The 22293-nt window shown below is 35.9% G+C and overlaps 2 protein-coding genes across 3 annotated transcripts in view; one reads left to right on the top strand and one right to left on the bottom strand.

Moving 5' to 3' along the window:
- Ntan1 (N-terminal amidohydrolase 1) overlaps positions 1–17653 on the bottom strand; it is a 129328-nt gene extending 111675 nt beyond the window's left edge. For both annotated transcript variants that reach the window (XM_090406857.1, XM_090406858.1), the window contains exons 1-2: positions 17386–17653; positions 2207–2332 (exon numbers count right to left, since the gene is read on the bottom strand). In XM_090406857.1, coding sequence (XP_090262983.1) covers positions 2207–2290 — 84 coding nt within the window. In that variant the 5' untranslated portion in view covers positions 2291–2332; positions 17386–17653. The remainder of the gene's footprint in view (positions 1–2206; positions 2333–17385) is intronic.
- A 72-nt stretch (positions 17654–17725) lies between these two features.
- Positions 17726–22293, top strand: part of LOC150097196 (small ribosomal subunit protein uS2-like) — a 55473-nt gene continuing 50905 nt past the window's right edge. Inside the window, exon 1 of the mRNA XM_090406872.1 lies at positions 17726–17796. The gene's annotated coding sequence lies outside the window, so the exon portion shown is untranslated. The remainder of the gene's footprint in view (positions 17797–22293) is intronic.

The raw sequence follows: 22293 nt of genomic DNA, 5'->3' as shown, positions 1-22293 counted from the left end.
TTACTTGTTTACACTATCTTTAGAAGACTATGATGACCTTGGAGTATATGTACTAAAAGTCCATGGTCTTGTAAGTTTATTCTGAAAGTAAAGTAAATTTATATGTTGTTTATCCTTACAAGGCCATGGACTTTTAGTACATATACTCCAAGGTCCATAGTCTTCAAGTAGAGAACAATGATTTATGTCATAGAAATCATTACAAATAAAAAAACAATCCCAACAAATTGAAAATTTAATATTCCTGCTTGAATACATCTGATACATTTTATAAATACAATCATTAGCCCAGCTCTTTGCAAAGTATATGCAAAGTATAAGTAGATTAACAATTATTCTAAAAGTTAAGATATACAATTTTTATCTTCATCATCATACAGAGTGCTAGGATTTTTACAAGTGTTGTGCTAAAATGCAACACTAACAATTTTGGGTTTTCATGTAAATAGAAATTATGCTCATAAAAATAACAAAAATTATCCTCACAGGAACGAAGGCCTTCATACCTTATTCCACTCCAAATTCACAGCCAACAACCAAGTCTTGGTTTTCAAAAAAGTATGCCAATGAAGTAAAAGAAAAAACGTCTGCATACCACGAATGGCTCAATACCAAAACTCCAGCTGCTCATTCTGCAGCTAATCACCACCAAATCCAAATCAAACTTTGAAAGGGCCAAATGCTGCAAAACTCACCTCCTATCCAACAGCCACTCCTGGTCCCTTGTCAAGGCCACTGGGTACAACTTTCACCCACCCACCGACTCTGGTTTCACCACTCACATCAGGAGAGTACCATAGTCACCTCACCTAAAGACAAGACTGACTTACTGGCGTCACTCTTCTCTTCTAATTCCTGCATTGATGACGCGGGCAAAGTTCCCTCAACTCCACCAAGAAATGTTCCCTCCATGTTACAAAAACAATAGTCTTCTGCCAGAAAGAAATCCAAAGAATCCTTAATAACCTGAACACAAACAAGGCATCTGGTCCTGATGGCATCCCACCTACTGTGTTAAAAACATGTGCTCTAGAACTAATACCTATCCTGTATTGCCTCTTCAATCTATCCTTATTCAATTGGCATCTAGCCTACAGCATGGAAAGAGGCCCACATGCAACCCATCCCAAAGAAAGGTGATAAAAGTCAACCAATGAACTACCATCTAATTGTTCTCACTTCTGTTCTCTCTAAAATTATGGAGAAGGTCATCAACGCAACCAACTCCTGAACCATCTAGAAACCTACCAACTAATCAGTGACTAGCAATATGGATTCTGCCACTAACAATCTACAGCCGATCTTCTAGCTTTCACTACCTACCTCTGGACTCAAGCCATGGAAAAATTTGGAGAAACTCACATAGTTGCTCTCAGCATTTCAACTTTTGATCGGGTTTGACACAGGGGTCTACTTAGCAAATTGCCATCTTATAGTCTGCCATCTACAATCTGCAACTGAATCACCAACTTTCTCACTGGTCACTCACTACATGTCATGGTGTATATTGAATATGTTCCAATTTCATTTCTATTACTCACTCATTAAAATAATTAGCAGAAGGACAATAAGTAGAGAAATAATTAAGCATGTTATAAAGTATCAGCTATCCATGAAGGACTTCTCATTGCTGTCTATAGGGAGACAGTAACACACACACACACACACACACACACACACACACACACACACACACACACACACACACACACACACACACACACACACACACACAGAGAATTTTTACCTAGTTAAAATGTGCCATCTTAAGAAATTAACTTTCATATTTACTACATGCTTTTAGTTGTATAGACAGGCTTAGGTGTTGGCAATTATTCATCTGTTTGACAGTATTAAACAACGCCCAAAAATGAAATAAGATTAAGCAGCTGATATTCCCCTGGATTTAAACAAGCATTCGATCTTTTAACGAGGGTACCAAGTTAGGACTATTTATTATTGCCTGTGTATTTTGATAAGTTTTTTGTATTCTGAAGATGCTGGTATGAAATCCAATGAGATATTGGCTAATCAATATTTCAATAATGACAAATGTAAGATAAATATTATATGCTTTATTTCTGAACACATAATTTACATGTCAGCAAGATTATATTACATTAGATTTACAATTTTATGATTTCAAAAATGTTTTAAAAATATAAGTTTGCATAATTATTACAATGCTGTCAAATATGAAACAAACCTTGAGATGAGGATACACTTCAAAAAGTGTCCTCGTATCAGAGGGCACTTCTTCTAGCATAATACCATTGATCACCAGAGGCATTTTGACAATAGCTTACTAACTATAACTTAGACCTCAAATTGCCTAGTAAAAAATAAATTAAACTTAGTTTCTAATCCTAAACAAAAATATATATTATTTAAAATCATATAATTTTATGAATGGTACAAAATATTTTAGCTGTTTGCTATAGTTATAGATACTCATGCAGTCTACAAATGTAGATGAAGAAAATAAGGAGATGGCATTGGTAAAAAGATTATTAGCATAATAAAATAATTGAGTGAGGGAAGGTTTCCCATATATGAAGTGTAAGCATAATGTGAGCTGTGAGGTTGCAGAAATGACAAGCTAAAGAAGAGGTTGTAGTAGTAAGTATGAAGAGCTAATAGTTATCAAGGTTTGGTGCAGATACTTGTATGTCAATAATGCAGCTCTGCTGATATCTAATATATGAATGTCTGGAGTGCATTTCAAGAGAGTTGTATGAAGTAAATGGATTGCATCTGTTTGAGGCATGTAAGTGAAAACAAGTTCTCGGAGCTCCTGAATTTTTAATTGTTTATATTTTGTATTATTTATTGTAGAAATTGTTCAATTTGCTGAATTATGCATAAAGAAGAATTAATCATGCATTAGTTTCTTCTCATCATTTCTTTTGTCAACTTTAGCATTCATATCATCCATAAGAATAACTTATATTTAAAAAATAAAATAACGAATATAATAGAGAAAACAAAAAGTGGAAAGGCTTTAGGAAATGATAATATAGCAATAAAAATACTTAAAACAACTAAAGAAACTGCTGCTGATATACTGCAACTGATCTTTAATAATGAGCTAGAGACTGAAAAGATACTTAAACAATAGAAAGAAACAACGATAACTATAATCCCTAAGAAATGCAATCTCTAGATGAGAGAATTGGAGAGGAATTAGCCTACTCTCAGTATCTGCTAAACTTTTCTGTAGAATATTGATAAATAGGATTAAAAATGAAGTAGAGAAGATGTTAAGGCACAAACAAGTTGGTTTTAAAACAGGTGAGAGTAGTGTGCATTACATTTTTACTTTAAGGAATATCATGAACAAAGCACAGAATTTAGAAGCTCATTATACCTGCATTTTGTATATTTTGATAAAGTATTTGACTGTATTGACAGAGAAACATTATGGTTAACTATGGAATTACTGACAAATATGTGAGAATAATCAAAGAAATGTATAAGGGAAGTAAAAGCTGTGTTACTGCATAGAAACAACACCCAAATGGCTTGAGATATAATCTGGTTTAGGGCAGGGTTATGTAACGTCTGGAATATTAATATAGTCATTGAGTGTATTATGAGAAAATTTATGGGTGCAACAAGAGGAATTAAATGGAATTCGATATCACAGTTAGATCTATATTATGCTGATGACATAGTTTTGATATAGTCTGACCACTGAATCAAGAGCTGTCGTTGGCAGACTACCAAGAAGAGTCAATTCGTGGTAAAGGGGAGAAAGAAATAAGGTGATGTATGAATTGGTCACCAACACGCGAAATCACGTGTTTTATACGCAAAATTTTCCAACTGTTATACAAGCAAAATAGTTAGCACTTTAAGGTGATCATAAAAGAGAAGTTAATTTACAATGATCATAAAAGAGAAGTTAATTTTCCGATGTGTAATAATAAACACTCATCCCACAATACGGATTGATTACCCTAATATTGGAATGGATTCTCCTTCTTTTGACATGCGCAGAAGTGTCAAAGGGTCTCATATCTATGGGCGTACTATATCATCAAAAAAACTGATATACAAACAAAAACAGAAGACTTGTATAAAACAGCTGAAATGGTTGTTCTCGAAATAAATATAACAAACAAAAGTGCTTAAACTAAACAGAAAAATGATGTAAAGAGATCAAAATCAATCAGCATGCTATATAGTTGGGAGCAAATGTATATACTGAAGGTGGAACTGACAAGGATATAATACATAGACTGACAAAAGCTAATACTGCTTTTAAAAAAATTAAATAATGTATGGAAATATTCAAAATATCATAATAAAACCAAAATAAAGATCTTCAATAGCAATGTTAAAGCCATATTATTAAATGGAATACAGAGATGGAAGTTGAGCAAAAAACAGGAAGCTAAATTAAATAGTTTTCAAACCAAATGTGCCCATGTAAAATATTAAAAATATTTGGCCAAAATGTATAACAAATAATGACATATATAAGTTGACTGTGCAAAGAAGCATCACCGATGAAATAAAAAAAACAGAGATGGAAATGGACTGGACACATACTGAGAATGGACAGCAGAAAGATTCCTAAAGTGGCTTTGACATGGATCCCAGAAGGAAAACAGGAAAGAGAAAGGACTAAACTGATTAGACAGAGAATGATAGAAAAGGAAAGAAGGCTGGCTGGCTGGAAGAGCTAAAGAGAAGCTGAATTAGTGGCTCAGAGGACTGAATTAGAGGACAGAGGTATCCGGAAGAAGTGGATCTTGGCCTTATGTGCCATGAAGAGGATAAGCAAGCAAGCTTAACTGGCAAGTGATTGTCTAGTATAGTATATCAAGGTTATAATTTGTAATGATAGAAAACCTAAAAGGGGGGGGGGGGGAGATGGAGGCATAAAAGAATTTGGGAAGGAAGATTTAATTTCATGTGATAATGAAGAAAGTGATAAAGATAATACTAGGTTTACATCTAAGCAATGCTTACAAACAGTCAAATTAAGACAAACAATGCAGATAGTATGTCTGAAATAGTGCAGAGTGCAGACTACTAAGCATAAACATTAAGGGAGAGGGAAATGGTACTGAGGGTTATCCACCTATTGGATCAGTTATATTCCATTAACTAATCCAAATGGAAGATTAGTTAATGGAATATCACTTAAATGTGAAAATTGTTGTCCAGTAGTGGGCAAGTCATCTAGAGAATTTCTATGTAATTTCATAGAAAATAAGTGTTTCGGTACTGAAAGCAACAAATCAGATATATATAACAATAATCCCTCAATTATATGACCGAATAGGAAAGCAATCTGCTAGTCAGATAACTGAAGGGTTGAATGAGTGGAAGTATAATTACACATTGATATATCAGTTCACACACCCCCATTCAAGGGTTGGATAATTGAGAGATCACTGTATTAGTGATAATTCAGGGATGAAAATAGTTGGATTTTAGGATCCTTTGCCTGACTGTATGTTAGACACAGATTCTGATTCATGTACTTGCATTAAAATTAAGGCTATTCTATGGTAAGAGAGGTGGGGAATACTTTAAGCATGTTAAATCAAGAATTAACCAAGTATGTTTATCTTGTACTACATTAAGGATTTCGATAAAGCTGACTGTGAGGAAAATTATAAAAATTCAGAGATGTTTTATATCAGTAGGAACAAATAATCTAAAACTGGAGTTACTTAAAATATAGCAGAATTTTTGTCACTTTCAACAACATTCTATTCACTAATCAGCTCTCTCTCTCTCTCTTCTTGGGCCATTTTCATATCTAGCCTATTGTGGCATAAACACATCACATCCACAGCCCTCCAAAAAAAAAAAAAAAAATTGGCATTTTTCATTCTTAAGATTTCTTCTCTTTTGCTCAACTCCTAACACATCATAAATCCCAAATTCATCCAACTTCAGATGTGAGAATATCTGAAGTGACGTATTCTCTCAAAATGCATGATAGTATCCAGAAGAGACCTTTCACATAATAATGACACCTCCCTCTATCCAGAAGGAAAACAGGAAAGAGAAAGGACTAAACTGATTAGACAGAGAATGATAGAAAAGGAAAGAAGGCTGGCTGGCTGGAAGAGCTAAAGAGAAGCTGAATTAGTGGCTCAGAGGACTGAATTAGAGGACAGAGGTATCCGGAAGAAGTGGATCTTGGCCTTATGTGCCATGAAGAGGATAAGCAAGCAAGCTTAACTGGCAAGTGATTGTCTAGTATAGTATATCAAGGTTATAATTTGTATTAATCTAAAACTGGAGTTACTTAAAATATAGCAGAATTTTTGTCACTTTCAACAACATTCTATTCACTAATCAGCTCTCTCTCTCTCTCTTCTTGGGCCATTTTCATATCTAGCCTATTGTGGCATAAACACATCACATCCACAGCCCTCCAAAAAAAAAAAAAAAAATTGGCATTTTTCATTCTTAAGATTTCTTCTCTTTTGCTCAACTCCTAACACATCATAAATCCCAAATTCATCCAACTTCAGATGTGAGAATATCTGAAGTGACGTATTCTCTCAAAATGCATGATAGTATCCAGAAGAGACCTTTCACATAATAATGACACCTCCCTCTATCCCTCTCAATGACTTTCTCCAATCACTTTCCAGCAGACACTATTTCTGCATTATGTCTTTTCTATAGGTAATCTACTATTCATCTGAACCTTCAATTATTAGAACTTGCTGTTCCGATAACTTGAAGGATCGGATAATTGAAGTACAATTATATGGTGCTCTAAAAGTTAAACAAGTTTGAGCACAGTTAGTAGTTGGAAGGGGATCAGTCGTTCAATGCTGCTGCCACACTTTCCCTCGATGAGTCTTTGGACTCCCTGGAGGTGTCACATAATAATAATAATAAATTAGTTGACATGCACAGGAGGGGAGGGAGGGATTGGTTAATTGAAGGGTCCTTGTTTTGAAGAGTGGATATATGGTAGATTACTGTATTTCCATGCAACTGAACTGGCTACCATTATTCCTCCACTTTTGTCTAATCACATATGAATATGGACAGCTGGTAAGCATCTATATACAGTTTACCTCCGTCTCATCCTCTTCCTTCATTCCATATACCTCTGTCCTCTGGAACAGTCTTCTTCATACTGTTGACCCATGCAACCTCCCCCCAACTCTTCAAGAAATACATCAACAGATTCCTTTCTTTTCTAATCACTTGTCCCCCCCCCACACACACACAACACAGCCAAAACATCTTGCATGTTTTGAGACCTCATGAATGTGTGAGGGTGAGGATTTGATATATAAAAAAGTTTTGGAATGGGATTATATCATGACAGTTACAAGAATGAAATGGTTAGTTGTGATCTGTTGAATTTATCCAACATAAGATGACAGAGAGAGAGAGAGAGAGAGAGTTGGAATATTTAATCAGTTAAATATTAATTAAGGGCATGCATAAGATATATGCCAGCCTGAATGGCAAACAGGCAGCAAGCTCAAATGCAACTGTGGTTATGGATGTTTGCGACTGTCTTTAAGTGGGAGATGAATATCACTGACCAGTGTGAATATAGGCCTTATTTCAATACATAGCAGGAAGGGAGAGAAAAAACAAAAGGTCACCTGTGAAAATCGTGTAAGAGAGAGTGGTTAGCAAAGATTTAGGACTAGACCTTTTGCTTGGAGGGTGGTGAATGAGCTGAATAGGTTACCAGAGGTAGTTGTGAATGCTTAGTCAGTGATGAGTTTAAGAAGACTACATGCAAATACATATATTAATAATAATAAAGGTTACTATGTGTCCTTTGTTCAATTCTTCTTTGCTTCCTGATGTGTGTTTTCACTCTGATGATATGATGAAATACTAATGGAGGTAGCAGGGTTTTTTCTCTCAGAAATTAGGGTTTTTCATCCTGCATACAGACAAATTGACCTTGAGAAAACAAGCAATTTACAAACAAAAAATACTAGTGGTGGTGGGCAGTAGATGGTGTTGGTGTAGATGATGATGATAGGAGTTGCAGTTCCCTGTAGTTGGTAGATTAAGTAATAGTATCAAACGGGAACTGCAGATAAAAAAGAGGTTATGGAATAAAATAGTATATGGAGAGCAGATGCTTGAGGAATATAAGACTCAGCCCAAGAAAAGCGACTAGCCTAGTAAGGAAGCAAAACTTGAATATGAACAGAGATTAAGCCTGGAAGGAATTCTTTTTTTATTGCTAATAGGGAAGAAATGATTATGGAAGAAAGGCATTAGTAAATGACAATGGAATAGTGACTGATGCAAAAGACAGTGAAATTGTTTAATGATAATTTTATTGGGTGTTTCATCCTGGAAAAGGTTTTATTACTAGAGGGATGAGAAGGGCTCAAAGTTTGGAAATATAAAAGGAGAGTGTGTTTCAAATACTCAGTACTCTGGATGCCAATAACGCAATGGGACTGGATGGGATTTTACCTCTTGGTTCCTTGATACCCTACCGGAATATCAAGGAAGGAATGTGCTAAGAAACTAACAGCACTATTGACTTTGCTTTTCAATGAATCTGACTATAGGAAAGGTACCTAAGGATGGAAGAAGGGCAAGATAATGCCATTGCATAAGGTTGGTGGTATAATGGAAGTGTCAAACTATATGCAATGGCATTATCTTACCCTAAAACTAAAACAAGAATGCCCTTGAACAAATCCACTAATTTCTCCAAAATCTTAATTACAGAAGAAATAGGAGAAATTAGTGAGAGATTATACAACATTGGCAAGACAAGGGTAATATTATCTGGGGAGATCAGATAATATGGATGAATTTGTTAAAGGGCACTCTTGTTTTAGAATCTAATTGTGTTTTGTAATAAAATAACAAGGGTAGCTGATGAGGGAAATGCATTCTGATCAATCATTGCTCTTCAAAGAAAAACCTGCTTTACGTTTCTGTTCACATCCTTCTTATACAGCTTCCAGGAATGAACTTTTGCCCCCCCCTCCATCCCCTCCCATTTTGTGAAAAATCTCTTCTACATTAACATCTCAGGAGTAGTGGCAAAAGCACTGGAAAAGTTGTCAAAAAGAGAATTCAGGAATGGATGGATAAGAATATGATACGCTATGAAGGGCAGCACAGCTCTGTGAAGCGTCAGTCATGCCTTAATAATCTACTAACTTTTTATAATAAGTGACAGCTGAGTTGGATAAAGGGAATGGCTACACTATGATACTGCTGGGTTTTCAAGATACCACATGGAACTCTGTTATGCAAACTGCAAAAAATGAGGATAGATATGAAATGGGTGATGTGGATAAAAAATGTGGCTGGTGGACATACAACAAAAAGTAGTGTGGAGGAGCAGAATCCAGGAGAAGGCAGGTGACTAGTGGTGTACTGAGACCACTGCTGTTTAATTTGTGCATAAATGATATAGGAAATAATTTGAAAGGAGATATTCAATTAATCTGGGTAGGATAATAATTAAACAAAGGCTTGCAGCAGAATCATCATCATCATCTTCCTGCCATGTACCCTCAAGGGGTGTACAGGATATGACAGTACTACATGAAAAAATTACATCATTACTAACTTCCTATCTACAATTTTCCTCCAAATCAGTCTGTTACTTGTCAAGACTCCAACATTATCAGATCTTATATTTCTATTCTCTAAGGCACTTTGTACCATATCAATCCACCTATATCTTGGTCTTCCTCTGGGTCGTTTTCCTGCCAACCTGGCAGAGAACACTTGTTTTGCTAATCTTTCCTCTCCCATTCTATTTAAGTGACCATACCATCTGAGATTAGCTCTGCTAACGCATTCCTGGATGCAGACAATGTCAAGTTCTTTCATAATATCCTCATTTTTAATATGATATTGCCATTGATGCCATCTGTTCACGCCTCTAATCTTTCTCAGGACTCTCATATCTGCGGTCTCTAGTCTTTGGTCAAGTGTTTTACTTCTGACCCAGCTCGCTCTCAGATCCATAAGTTAAAACTCGTTTGAACACTGTCTTGTATACAGCTAATTTAGTGTTCTGACTAATTTCTTTCTTATTCCATATGAATTTATTCAATTGACTTCCCACCATACCAGCTTTGCTGATTCTGTTGTCTATTTCTATATTTAATTTACCATCTTCAGTAAAAATCGTGCCTAAGTAGCTGAAATGTTTTACTTGTTCCAAAGGTTCTCCATTCACAACACAGTTGACATTTTCAATGATTCTGCCTATTTTCATTGTCATTGTCTTTTTATTGCTGACCTTCATACCATATCTATTACAACAGCTATTCAATTTAGTCAGAGAATCTTGCAGACTTGTAGCGGATTTATTTAGAAGTATAATATCATCTGCATAAAGCAAAGAGCTGACATTAACATCTCCAATTTTGATATCAGGTTTAATACCACACTCCTTCATAAAGTGATCCATATAGATAATGAATAACGGAGGGGATAATGTACATCCTTGTCTCACACCAGATTTAACATTAAACCATCTTCCTGTACTTCCTTCAATTCTAACTGCTGACTTACAACTCAAATAAAGACGAAGTATTGCTTAATATAATGCCCCATTGACACCATATAACTGCAGCGTATTGAATAGGTTCTCTCTTGGCACCTTGTCATATGCCTTTTCCAAATCGACAAAACTTAAATACAGATCTTTGTTATATTCCCATGCTTTCTCGACTATTTGTCGTAAAGTGAAGATCTGATCCTGACAGCCTCTATTTGGCCTGAATCCAGCTTGTTCTTCACCAAGCTTTTCTTCCACAATTCTTCTCAACCGTTTCTCAAGTATACTTGAGAAATACCTCTGTAATTCTCACATTCAGTTTTATTTCCCTTTTTATATATGGGTACTATGAGAGCACTACTCCAATCATCGAGAATTCGTCCCTCTGTCCAGACTTTCTGAACTATGCAGTGTAGCCACTGTAAGACTCTTATACCACCATACTTCCACATTTCTGGTCGAATATCATCTACTCCTGCTGCCTTTCCACATTTCAAGCCTTTGATGGCTTTTCTACTTCAAGTATGGATATGTATTCCTGACTGCATGCCTGGTCAGTGTTTTTTACCAGTGTGCTGTCATCACTGCTTGTTTCATTTAGCAGTTTTTCAAAGTAATTGCTCCATACTTCAAGGATATCTTTTTCTCCTGTTTTTATGTCACCTTTATCGTCTCTAATTCCTTTTACAGCACTCTTTCCTCCATTCCTAAGCTTCTTCAACAACCTCCAGAATATTTTGCCACCTCCTTGATATTTATTTTCTATATTCTTGCCAAAGTCCTCCCATGACTTTTGTTTAGCTAGTTTTACACACTGTTTAGCTTTCTTACATTTGTCTCTGTATTCTGTAAGAGTAAAAGCTGACTTATTTGCCAGGAACGTTTGATATGCTTTCTTCTTTTCCTTCACTGCCTCTTTAACTTCCTGTGTCCACCAGGGAGGTCTGATTTTTTTTATCCTTACAGATAACCTCACCACATGCCTCTCTGGCAGAATCAATCAATGTTTTCTTCAGAGTTTGCCAATGAATCTCCAAGGTTGGATTCCTGTTCTCAAACTCTTTCATTTTTTCTTCAATAATCTTTGTGTATTTTAGCCTACAGTTCACATCTGAGAGCTGCTCAACTTTTATTCGCTTTAAAACTTTCTTACATGTTATTCTTTTCAATATGAAATTCAATTTTATCCTGCTCAAGACTAAATAGTGATCACTTCCAATTTCAAATCCTCAGTACACTCCGGTGTCCTGCACCAGGGAGAAAACATCACTATCAACAATAACATGGTCAATGAGACTTTTCTTATTCCTAGCATCTTCTCTCCATGTGAATTTGTGCACATTTTTATGTTGGAACATGGTGTTAGTAATAACCAGTCCATGTCCTGAGCAGAAATCCAACAGATATTTGCCATTATTATTAGCTTTGCTCTTTTCTCCAAATTTTCCCAAAATATTTTTGTATGTCTCACAATCATTTCCTACTCTACTATTTAGATCCCCAACAAGGACCAACTCTTCATTTTTCATTGTGTCAGTTGCTTTTTCTAAAGCCTCAAAAAATTCCTCCACTTCTACCTTAGTAGAACGAACCTTCTGTGGGACCATAGGCACAAATAAGTCTTATTGTCCAGTTCCCCATTCTCATATTTGCCCACATTACTCTACTCGAGACTGGCTGCCATTCAAGAAGATTAGCCTCGTATTTTGTGTTGAATATTATGGCTACTCCTTCTTTTCCTTGATTGTCATTGCCTGAATATAACAGTTTGTATTTATTGCTCAGAAAGATATCACCAGTTTTGGTCTTTTTTGTTTCAGTCACCCCTATTATGTCGATCTGGTACTTATCTAATTCCTCAGATAGCTCCATTTCTTTGCCATTCAGGCTTCTTACGTGTATAGTACCGATCTTTAACTCTGGTGATGTTGAGTTGGGGTTTGTTTTCAGATTTGTTCCAGTAGCTGACTTTTCGCTGTTCGCCCTGGTTTCCTGGCGAAAACAACGGGGGCCTTGTTAACCGGGCGATACCCCAGCCGGCATGAAATTTTGTCATGTTGTACCATCATTTTTTATTTTGGTTTAACCAATAAGAATACAATTTGGTCGGCTAAATCCCAAATTGCCAGCCCAACCTCGTCTGTTCAGTATCAAAGTAGATACCCAACAGGGTGCACCATGAGAAGGTGAGGATTGGACATTAGGTCAGAAGCCATGGTCGGTTCTCCACATTCCTTTAATGGCTATGTGATGGTCTCCTCTCAGTTATACAGCTTTGACCCATAAGCACCCCATGCTTGCATGATGATGATTTAAATAAGATGACAGTATGAGTAAAAAAAAAAAGATGTCAATTTAATGTGGAATGTTATGCATTTTGGGGTACAAAGATGCACTCCAGGAAATTAATGAAACCAGAGATCTGGGGGGGGAGGGTAGTAGGTGGAGAACTGAAATTTAGAGAGAGCATACTGCTAAAGTCACTAGGGTAGCTCACAGGATTACTTGGTTATTGAAAAATGCATTAACAAGTAGAGATAAAGGAGTTATCATTCCTCTTTATATAGTCTTGATACAACCACATCTGAATTACCATGCTCTGTCTGGTCACCTGTGTTTCTTGGAGATGAGGAAGAGATCCAGAGGTGAGTGATCTGTGAGTGATGCTCCCTATGAGGATGGATCAAGAGTTTGTGGATTGCTAAAGTTGGTTAATAGGCAAGAGAAAAAAAAAAAAGGGAGAGGGTGATGATAGAGATACTTAAAGAGATACTTATACTGCATGTTATTCCTATTATTGCTTTAAACTACTGTATTGATGATGTCCTAAGATACTTAGGATGAAATATTTACAATTAAATAATTTTCACTGTGGTTAATACATGTTTCTTTTAATTAATTAAGAGATACTTAAGTTACTTAAAGGAGTTTATAAATTTGATGCAGGGCTATTATTTTCACACTTGGCTAGTGACAGAACTGGAAGTTGGGTAAGAGTGTGTTAACAAGGGACGAGGACTTGATTTTTTGCTTGGAGAGTTGTGAATGAATGGAATAGGTTGCCTGAGTCAGTTGTGAATGCTTTGTCTCTTAATGGTTTCAAGGCGAGGTATGGTAGATATTGTGTTGATAGTTTGTGTCTCTCACGATGTCTTAAGACTCCATGGAGATGCCCGTAGAATAGTAATTAATATTGTAACACCTCTTTACGTACACTTATCTCGATATTATATTCCCCTCCTCCTAGACTAGGCATTTTTTGAACCTTTCTTCATCATCAACATTCTAGAGATTAGAAATCACATTAGCCATTTACCTTTGGACACTTTCAATGTTTTTTTCATCCTTTTGAAAACCAGATGATCAAATTTGTGCATAGCAATCCATATGTAGCCTAATTAAAGACTTATACATTGGAACCAATAATCTCCTTACTTTTATTTTTTTATGTTGAGCCCATCAGTATATAAATATATATAGTTTACATCTGATTTGAAGACGTATATTGTGATCATTGAGAAACATATGGGGGGGGGGGAACTGTTCTGCAATACAGAAGTAGAAAGGAAAAATAAACTTGTTCTGTGAGTTTAGAGCTGAAATAAGGTCTTTACTCCTTATTTCAGTGTTCTACTGATCATTGCCAGAATAAGTTGTGCCATCCTCACAATTTTAGCAATTTGTTCTCTAAATTTTCGGTACCTATCTACCATAATATCCTAGACCTTATTTTTTTCACCACCTCCTCCTCCTCCAAGATATTCCAACCAATTGTATACACTGCATCCCATTTTGATTTCCTGAATTTAAAACCTTAGATTTCACAACAAATTTTACATATTTGCCAATACAAAGTTAGCAATAATGCGCAACTTTTCATGTAGTACAACTATCATTGTATCCTGTATGCTCAAGAGCTCATATGAGGAATATGATGATGAAAATTCATTACCAGGAACCCACTTTCATCATTGTTCAAGATAATCTCCATGGAGTCACAAACCTCATCATGGGAGATTTATTATTATAATATGAGTATCCGTGGAGTCAGACATAGTGAAAGATCCACACTAACCTTTCCACACACAAAACCTATCATACCTTTCGTTAAATTCACTGACTGTCAGGGCACTCAACTAATTCTGACAATTTATTCCACTCATTCGCCAACTTGGCCACACACCCTTGCTAACCACACTGTTATGTAACTTCCACAGGTGATTTAGTTCTTGCTACATTTGTCGTACACTGAAAAAGTTTCTTTGTGTCAATCTTATAGAATCCCTTTAATAACTTACATTTCTTATTTTGTCCGCTCCTCTTTTCCTTGAAATTTCCACCTATCAACTAAACTTCGCAACCAACACACCTTCAACCTCATAGGGATATTCCAAAGACCTGTCATCAGCTTGTTCACCCATCTCTGAATCCTCTCCAAGACTTCCTGGTCTCTAAGCAACTCGGGTTACCAAATCTGTGCACATTAGTCAGGATGAAGCCAAATCAGTCATATAAAGAGGGATAACAACTTCCCTATCTTTACTTGTTTTTCAATATCCAAGTAATCCTTTAAGCTATTTTACCAACTTTTGCAATATGCCCTCTGAACTTCAACTCTGTCCACCATTATTTCCCCAAGTACCTATCCTCATCAATTTCCTGCAATCCAGTACCATTAATTAAGTGATACAGAGTAATGCAACCTTTTCAACTCAAAGTGCATAATCTTACATTTTGCAACACTGAATTGACAACCATTATCCTTTGGCCACAATGGCAATTTATTTAAATCATCTTGCAAGATATCTACATCACCTTTTATCAACCACTGCCCTCCCCAGTTTTGCATTATCAGCAAACAACTGAATGCCTCATTCCCCTTAAATCTTTCCTTATATCAATATAAAAATTAAATTTTACCCTCTTACCACTTTTGCAAATCTAGAAATGGTACCTCCTTGTCCCTTTTCTTTGTTCTATCTTATGAAAAATCTCTGCAGTGTCAATCCTATAAATACCTCTCAACAGCTCAAATGTCTCAGCCATCTCTCTTCTCTGTGCTCTATCCACCAAACACTATTGATTACATGAACACAGTCTATAACCAACATTCTGCAATCCTGTTATCTTTTAGTCATCTGCCTTTGTTAATCTCTCTAATGTTATTTCTCAAATGAATCAGATCTAATGAGATTTATGCAAAATAATCCTGAAATACCATCTGATGAGACCTCAATAAAGGTCAAAACTTTAGTGACCTTCCCATAATGCATAGCATTATAATAAATTTAGTTTAATCCTTTATCCAAGTGTAAGCAAACAAAGTTTGCACCTGAAGTATCTTCAGGACTGAGGCAAGTCTCAGTATCTGCATTAAGGGAAGGGCTACCAAACCAAGCTCTCATCGCTCCTTGTCTCAGTATCTCCCATAATGCAAAGCACATCTCCTTGAATAATGTATAATGCTATGAATTAAGGGAAGGGCCACTAAGAGTAGTGGCCCTTCCCTTAATGCAGATACTGAGACTTGGTCCACCTGTACCACGAGTGGCCTCAGTCCTGAAGATACTTAAGGTGCAAACTTTGTTTGCTTACACTTGGATAAAGGATTAAACTAAATTTATTATAGTCTAACCAAGTGGGAAAACTTCCAAATGCATAGCATTATACATTTCATAAGAATATGTGCTTTGCATTATGAGATACTAAGGCAAGTGATGTGAAGTCATTAGCCTCTATACACGAGTTGCCCAGTCGTGAAGCTACTTGACATGCAAACTTTGTTTACTTACACTTGGATAAAGGATTAACCCAAGAATATAATTTCTTGGCATCTTTAATTTATACCATCCTCTTATCTTTACTAGGCAACATTCTTCTCACTACCACAGCAATCCTCTGGTTTGTTTTCATAAAACAACCAATTTACCATTATCTTAAGGATATAAGAATAATGACAGAACTTGAAATTTCGTGTACTTGGAAAAAAAATGTGTACTCTGCCAACAGAATATACTGTCTTCACCTGTGGATCCAATAATTAAAACTCTTATTTGCATTACCTCCCATTCATTTAAATTCTCCTAAAGAGCTACACCAGTGGATGAGTTATCAGTGTTACTAATAGCCCATCCTAGCATCAGATCTGCAAAGAATTGAATATCATCCTGCAATGTAGTGGCAATATCAATGATATACAAGTTGAACAGTAAAGGTCCTGGTGAAACCCCACTTGATGCTTTTCTATCTGATCTGCTTTCCCCCTGCTCCCATACACAACTCTCTGATATTTATGACACAGCCAATTTGCAATCTAATCAACTAACCCACATACCTGCAACTTGAATGTCAACTTATCATGTGGCACTCTGTCAAATGCCTTTGCAAAATCCAGAAAAATGACAGCACGTGCCTTTCCTTCATCAACTACTCTAGTCCCTGTATTATAATAAAACAATGTTTTATAGAAGAGCATATCTCTAATAACTATACCGGCTGGGAAACCAGCAAGTTGTAATAAGCCTGTATCACTTGATTACAATATTCATATACACACACATAGACAGCATTGGTAAACCTGTTAATCATACTGTAAAATGTACTTTTTTTAAAAATCATTATAATAACAGTCTGTATTTGGAGAACAAATCCGAGCTATTTAAACATTACACATTAATTTCATATTACTATAACTGGTACTTGTAATCTGTGAACAGTGTAGTTAATTGTGGTACCAGGGGAAGAAAAACTGATTAAAATAACGTCCTTTTCCAAACAAAATAATCAGTGAAACGGTTTTAATTATAAATTAAACCAAAGAGAACAGGTTAGGTAAAATTTCTAAAATTTAAAAGGGTTTTAAAAAAAAAATTAAGAACGCAAACTACCTGTCTTTTGCATGTTGATTATGTCGTTTTGAGGTTAAGAATCGGTCACGTTGCAATTCTGATATTAAATTCAGTAGCTAAAGCAGAAATTTTAATTTCCCCAAACTAAATTGCAACTGATGACAACACAGATATGTCACCAGGTCTTCTCTAGCAGTTTGCCATCCGTCCTCGAGAATTAATTGAATAACAGATGATCATCTTTTATGTTGTGAACAATTATAGTTAAATATATTATCACAATAATTATAAGTAATATTAATTTTTATGTCATACTTGAGAAATATATTTTCCAACATATTCAAAGATACGAAATAAACGGTACTGCGAATATGACACTAAAATTTTATAGTATTCACGTGACTCTTTCTCTTGGTTTTTAGAAAAAATTCTCCGAGTGGCATCTGCACTGTAAGTACGAATATATGAAAGTATAAAAAGAATTTTTTATTTTGTCATGTTATAACGTTGTTCAAATACCTAGCGTTTGTATTGTGATTAGGGAAAAGTGAAAATTAGGGAATTTTTGGATCATTTTGGATTATTCTTAACGTAAATTTGAACTGAATTGGATGCGAGCACACGTGGCGGGTATACACAGGTCATTGTTAGCTCATTTTGTTCACACATAGATTTAGGTTAGGATAAAATATTTCGGAAATGTCCATAGTTAGTTTTTGGTAGTCTATAAAAAGTTCATAATCTACATAATGTGAAAAAGAAAAAAAACTTCTAATAAAGGCTTAAAAATATTCTTTACAGGAACTTCCCTAGGCCTATTTCCAATATGTCTTGGCACGGTACTACTATGACCGGGCTGATTAAGTGGATGAGAGTCGTGAGTTCATAATATCGTTGGAAGGTACAGAATCTAAATTCGATCTAAGTAAAGACGAAATGATTCACAAGGATGACGAAATATCGAATATTGTGTGTTAACGATTTACTTGAGCTGTAATGGAATTACAGCAGGAATGAGTAAGGTAAAGGCGATAAAGAAGTTCATTATGTCTCTCATTAGCGGTTTGAGGTTTAGAAGGAATTCGAACTCAGGTCTTTCCATACAACAGGAATTGCTGATACCAAGAGACTTTCTAGTTCAAGTAATCATTCAAGACATGTTAAGAGAATTCAAAACCAACAAAATTACTTGGAAACTTGCAGAGTGCTATAAGATGCATTTAGTCCTTACTCGTACTGAGAAACATAACTCATCTCTATATTTAGATCGTCCACACATATCCTTGGTAGATTACTTACGTGAATGCAGGTCCGTTTAGAATTTAAAAATTGCTTTACTCTCCAATTTTAAACAAATCTTAACAGGCAAAAAAATCACACTGGGGATTTCAGTATATAATGGGGTAATGACACTCCATTAAGTTATGAAATTTTTATTCTATAGAATGGTTGATATGATAATTATTATTTTATCCCAAGACTCCGTGGAGTCAATGACTCATTTAGGAGGTCCTTTTGCCATACAACTCATCATAGCGTGCCTTAAAAACACTCAAATTCTCTGCAGACATCACACTCTCAGGCAAGGCATTCCAATCATTCACAGCTCTGCATGCAAAAAATCTGCTCACAGCCTCCTTATACAGTTTCCAGGGATGTCCTCTGGTTCTCCCCTGAACTCCTACCATTTGCTGTAAAACCTCTCCAATGCAGATCCTATAACAACTCCTTACTAACTTGTAGATCCCTATTATCCCTCTTTCTCCTATCCACTAGTCTGTAAATTGCATCTTCTCAACCTTTCCTCATATTCAACATTCCAGAGATCAGAAACTACCTTAGTAAGTTGTCTCTGGATCCTTTCCAACATCTCTTTGTCCTTTTGACCAGGTGACCAAATGCATACTTGCCCACATGTGACCTAATCAAAGTCTTATCCAATGGAACAAGAATCTCCTTACTTCTACAAGTCGCTCTGCATCATTCCTTGAAGTCTTTGTGTTGTCTTCACAATTTTGGCAATGTGACCCCTAAATTTCAGATCCTTATCCACTATCACCCCAAGAATTCTCTCATTTCCTTCACCTCTGACAATATATCTCCACCAAGCATAAATTCTACACCCCATCTTTGTTTCCCAAATTTTAAACCTTACATTTTGCAATATTGACCTCGCATCCCCATTTCCATGCTCATTCACTCAATTTATTCAAGTCTTCTTGTAAGGACACATCTTCTGTACTCTTCATAGTCACAACTGAAAATCCCCATGCTGTTTAGCCTGTATTAACATACAGGTTAAACAGCAATGGCCCTAAAACAGCCCCCCAGTGCTGAGACACACCACTAGTGACTTTCCTCTTCCTGAATATTGCTCCCCCCATACACAGCATGCTGATACCTATCAGATAGCTAGTCTCCGATCCAATGCACTAATCTAATATCTAACTCCATCCACTCTAGATTGGCCATCAACTTATCATGCGGTAATCGATCAAAAGTCCTTGTGAAATCTAAGTATACTACTCTGTATCCCTCTCCTCTGTCCAAGGAAGCCGTCACCTTATTGTAATAAGTAGATTACTAAAATATGACCTCCCTTTAACAAATCCAAGCTGTCCATTAAAGATAATACCATTTTTGTCAACCCACTTCTGGATCCTTGTTCTCATCAGCTTCTCAACAACTTAACCATAACATCTGACACACAGATAGGCCTATAATTTGATGTCTGAGTTCTATCTGGCACAATCTTGCCCTCCCACTCCTTTGGAACTTGACCCAGTGCAAGATATATCAAAAAAATATATCAAAGCAGATGTGAACTTCCTGGCACATTCCTTCAGAATATATGGTGATATATTATCATGTCCCACATTAACATCAAGTTTGCTCAATTCCTATACACCTCTTGCTCAGTTACCGTCAGTCTCTCCTCCATCATCAACTTCTCTCAATCTCTCCATGATGTCACATTCACAAGAATGAAAGACCTTCATGAACTGCTTATTAACTATATCCACCACAGCAGTTGTCCTTATACCATTTTCTCCAATCACTGTCATCTTTCCATAATCATTCTTTTTTCTGGCTACATATCGAAAGAACTCCCTAGGATTATTTTTGGCTTCATTAGCTAACTGCTGTTCATACTTTACTTTTGCTACCCTTACCAACCAGGTCAATCCTCCTTGCCTGGTTTTGTAATCCTCGTGGAATTGGCTATTACCACTTCTTTTATGTTGCCTCCATAATGCCTTTTTTTTTTCTCTGTATCGCATGCATAATCTCTTCATCCATTTCACACCTACCTTATTTAACCTTCTGATCCTTGGAATACATTTAGACATTGCTTCTACTAGATAATTCTTGAATATCCTCCCCCCCCCCCCCAAGCTGCATTGATCCTTTTTCCAACCAACTCCTCTTCTATGCTACACCTGCAAGCTGTATCCTGAGCTCTTCATAATCACCACCCTTATAGTTCCACATATACCTTTTTCTCACAGAGGTCTTCGCACTGCTGGCAACCTCCCAGGTAATCGCTTCATGGTCACTCTCACCAACTGGGGGGTGATTTGAATCCTGCCATGGGCACGGATGTTTGTGATTGTGAAAATACTAGGGGTGATGGTGGGCAGTAATGAACTATAGGTTTACAATCTTTAATGGGTGAGAGTAATATCATAACAAAATAGTATTCTAATCTTTATAAGATTCTCATTTCTGCTCTGTAGAGAACAGGTTTCACCTGTTAACTTTATAGCACTACGTCTTGCAGGAAGATCATAATTTACTTGGATCAAAGCCACAGCATATTCAAGCCTCTCAGTTAATGTATGAAAATCAATTGTCCCTACCACCACCTTATACATACTCCATAAAAGTTTTGAATTTTTTCTCTTTTGATCCCAGGATGATATCAGTAGAAACTAAATATATAAAAATACAGGATTGTGTGCCATTGTCACCGGTCAGGTTATAAAAATATAAAGACACCAGTAGAATAGAAACTATTTTGTAATGTGGATATTTTCTTTAAGATATTTTCTGGATTATTTGTTTGCATTAAACTTATTGACATAATATCGTATTTACTAGAATATAACTCACTTTTTTTTTCCAAAATTAAAGTTAAAAAATGGTGGTGTGAGATATATAATGGTTTTTCAGGAAAAAACTAAATTGATGTTTATAATTAAATCCTCAGTATTCATTATAATTTATAGTTGCTTACATTTATGTGATCAGTTGCTCATCTAGCAGTAAAAGATATTAGAAGATGAAATCTACTCTATAATATAAAATGATAAGCCTTTTTTGTAATGTTTTTGTGTCACATTTTCTGTCAAGTTATTTGAAATGTTTTGAAACTCAGGGACTACCCTGAGTGTGATGTCTTCAAAATTCGAGTCATCAAAATTCAAGGAGAACCAACCTACAAGTCCGGGGGGGGGGCACACCATAGGCGTCAGGGGAGCGGAGCAGACCCCCCCCCCCCAGTAGAATATAAAAGAATAAGAGCCATAGCTAAAAGAGAAGTCAGAAAAAGAAAGAGAATCATGGAACAAATTTGTTTCTAATTTAGAATATGATTTATATAAAATAAGACCCAATGTATATAAGATTTTGAAACACTTAAATACAGATACTAAAGAAAATATAAAATTAAACACCAAATTGGAATTAGAAAAATTTCTATACAGAATTGTGGATAGATAAATATTTTAAAAAGATATCTGGCAAACATTTAATGAACAGGAAATAACTAAAGAAGGATTAGAAATCAGCCTGAAAGAAACAAGGAACGGAAAATCACCTGGAGAAGATAAGCTAGATTCAGAACTATATAAATATTTTATTATTATTATGTGACACCTCCAGGGAGTCCAAAGACTCATCGAGGGAGAGTGTGCCAACTGCATCGAACGATTGATCACCTTCCAA

Source organism: Typopeltis vanoorti, chromosome 17, assembly GCF_054136105.1.
Source record: "Typopeltis vanoorti isolate ZY-2024b chromosome 17, IOZ_Tvanoo_1.0, whole genome shotgun sequence".
Taxonomy (NCBI): Eukaryota; Metazoa; Arthropoda; class Arachnida; order Uropygi; family Thelyphonidae; genus Typopeltis; species Typopeltis vanoorti.
The sequence above is the reverse complement of the archived record's forward strand: the minus strand, read 5'-3'. Positions and strand labels throughout refer to the sequence as shown.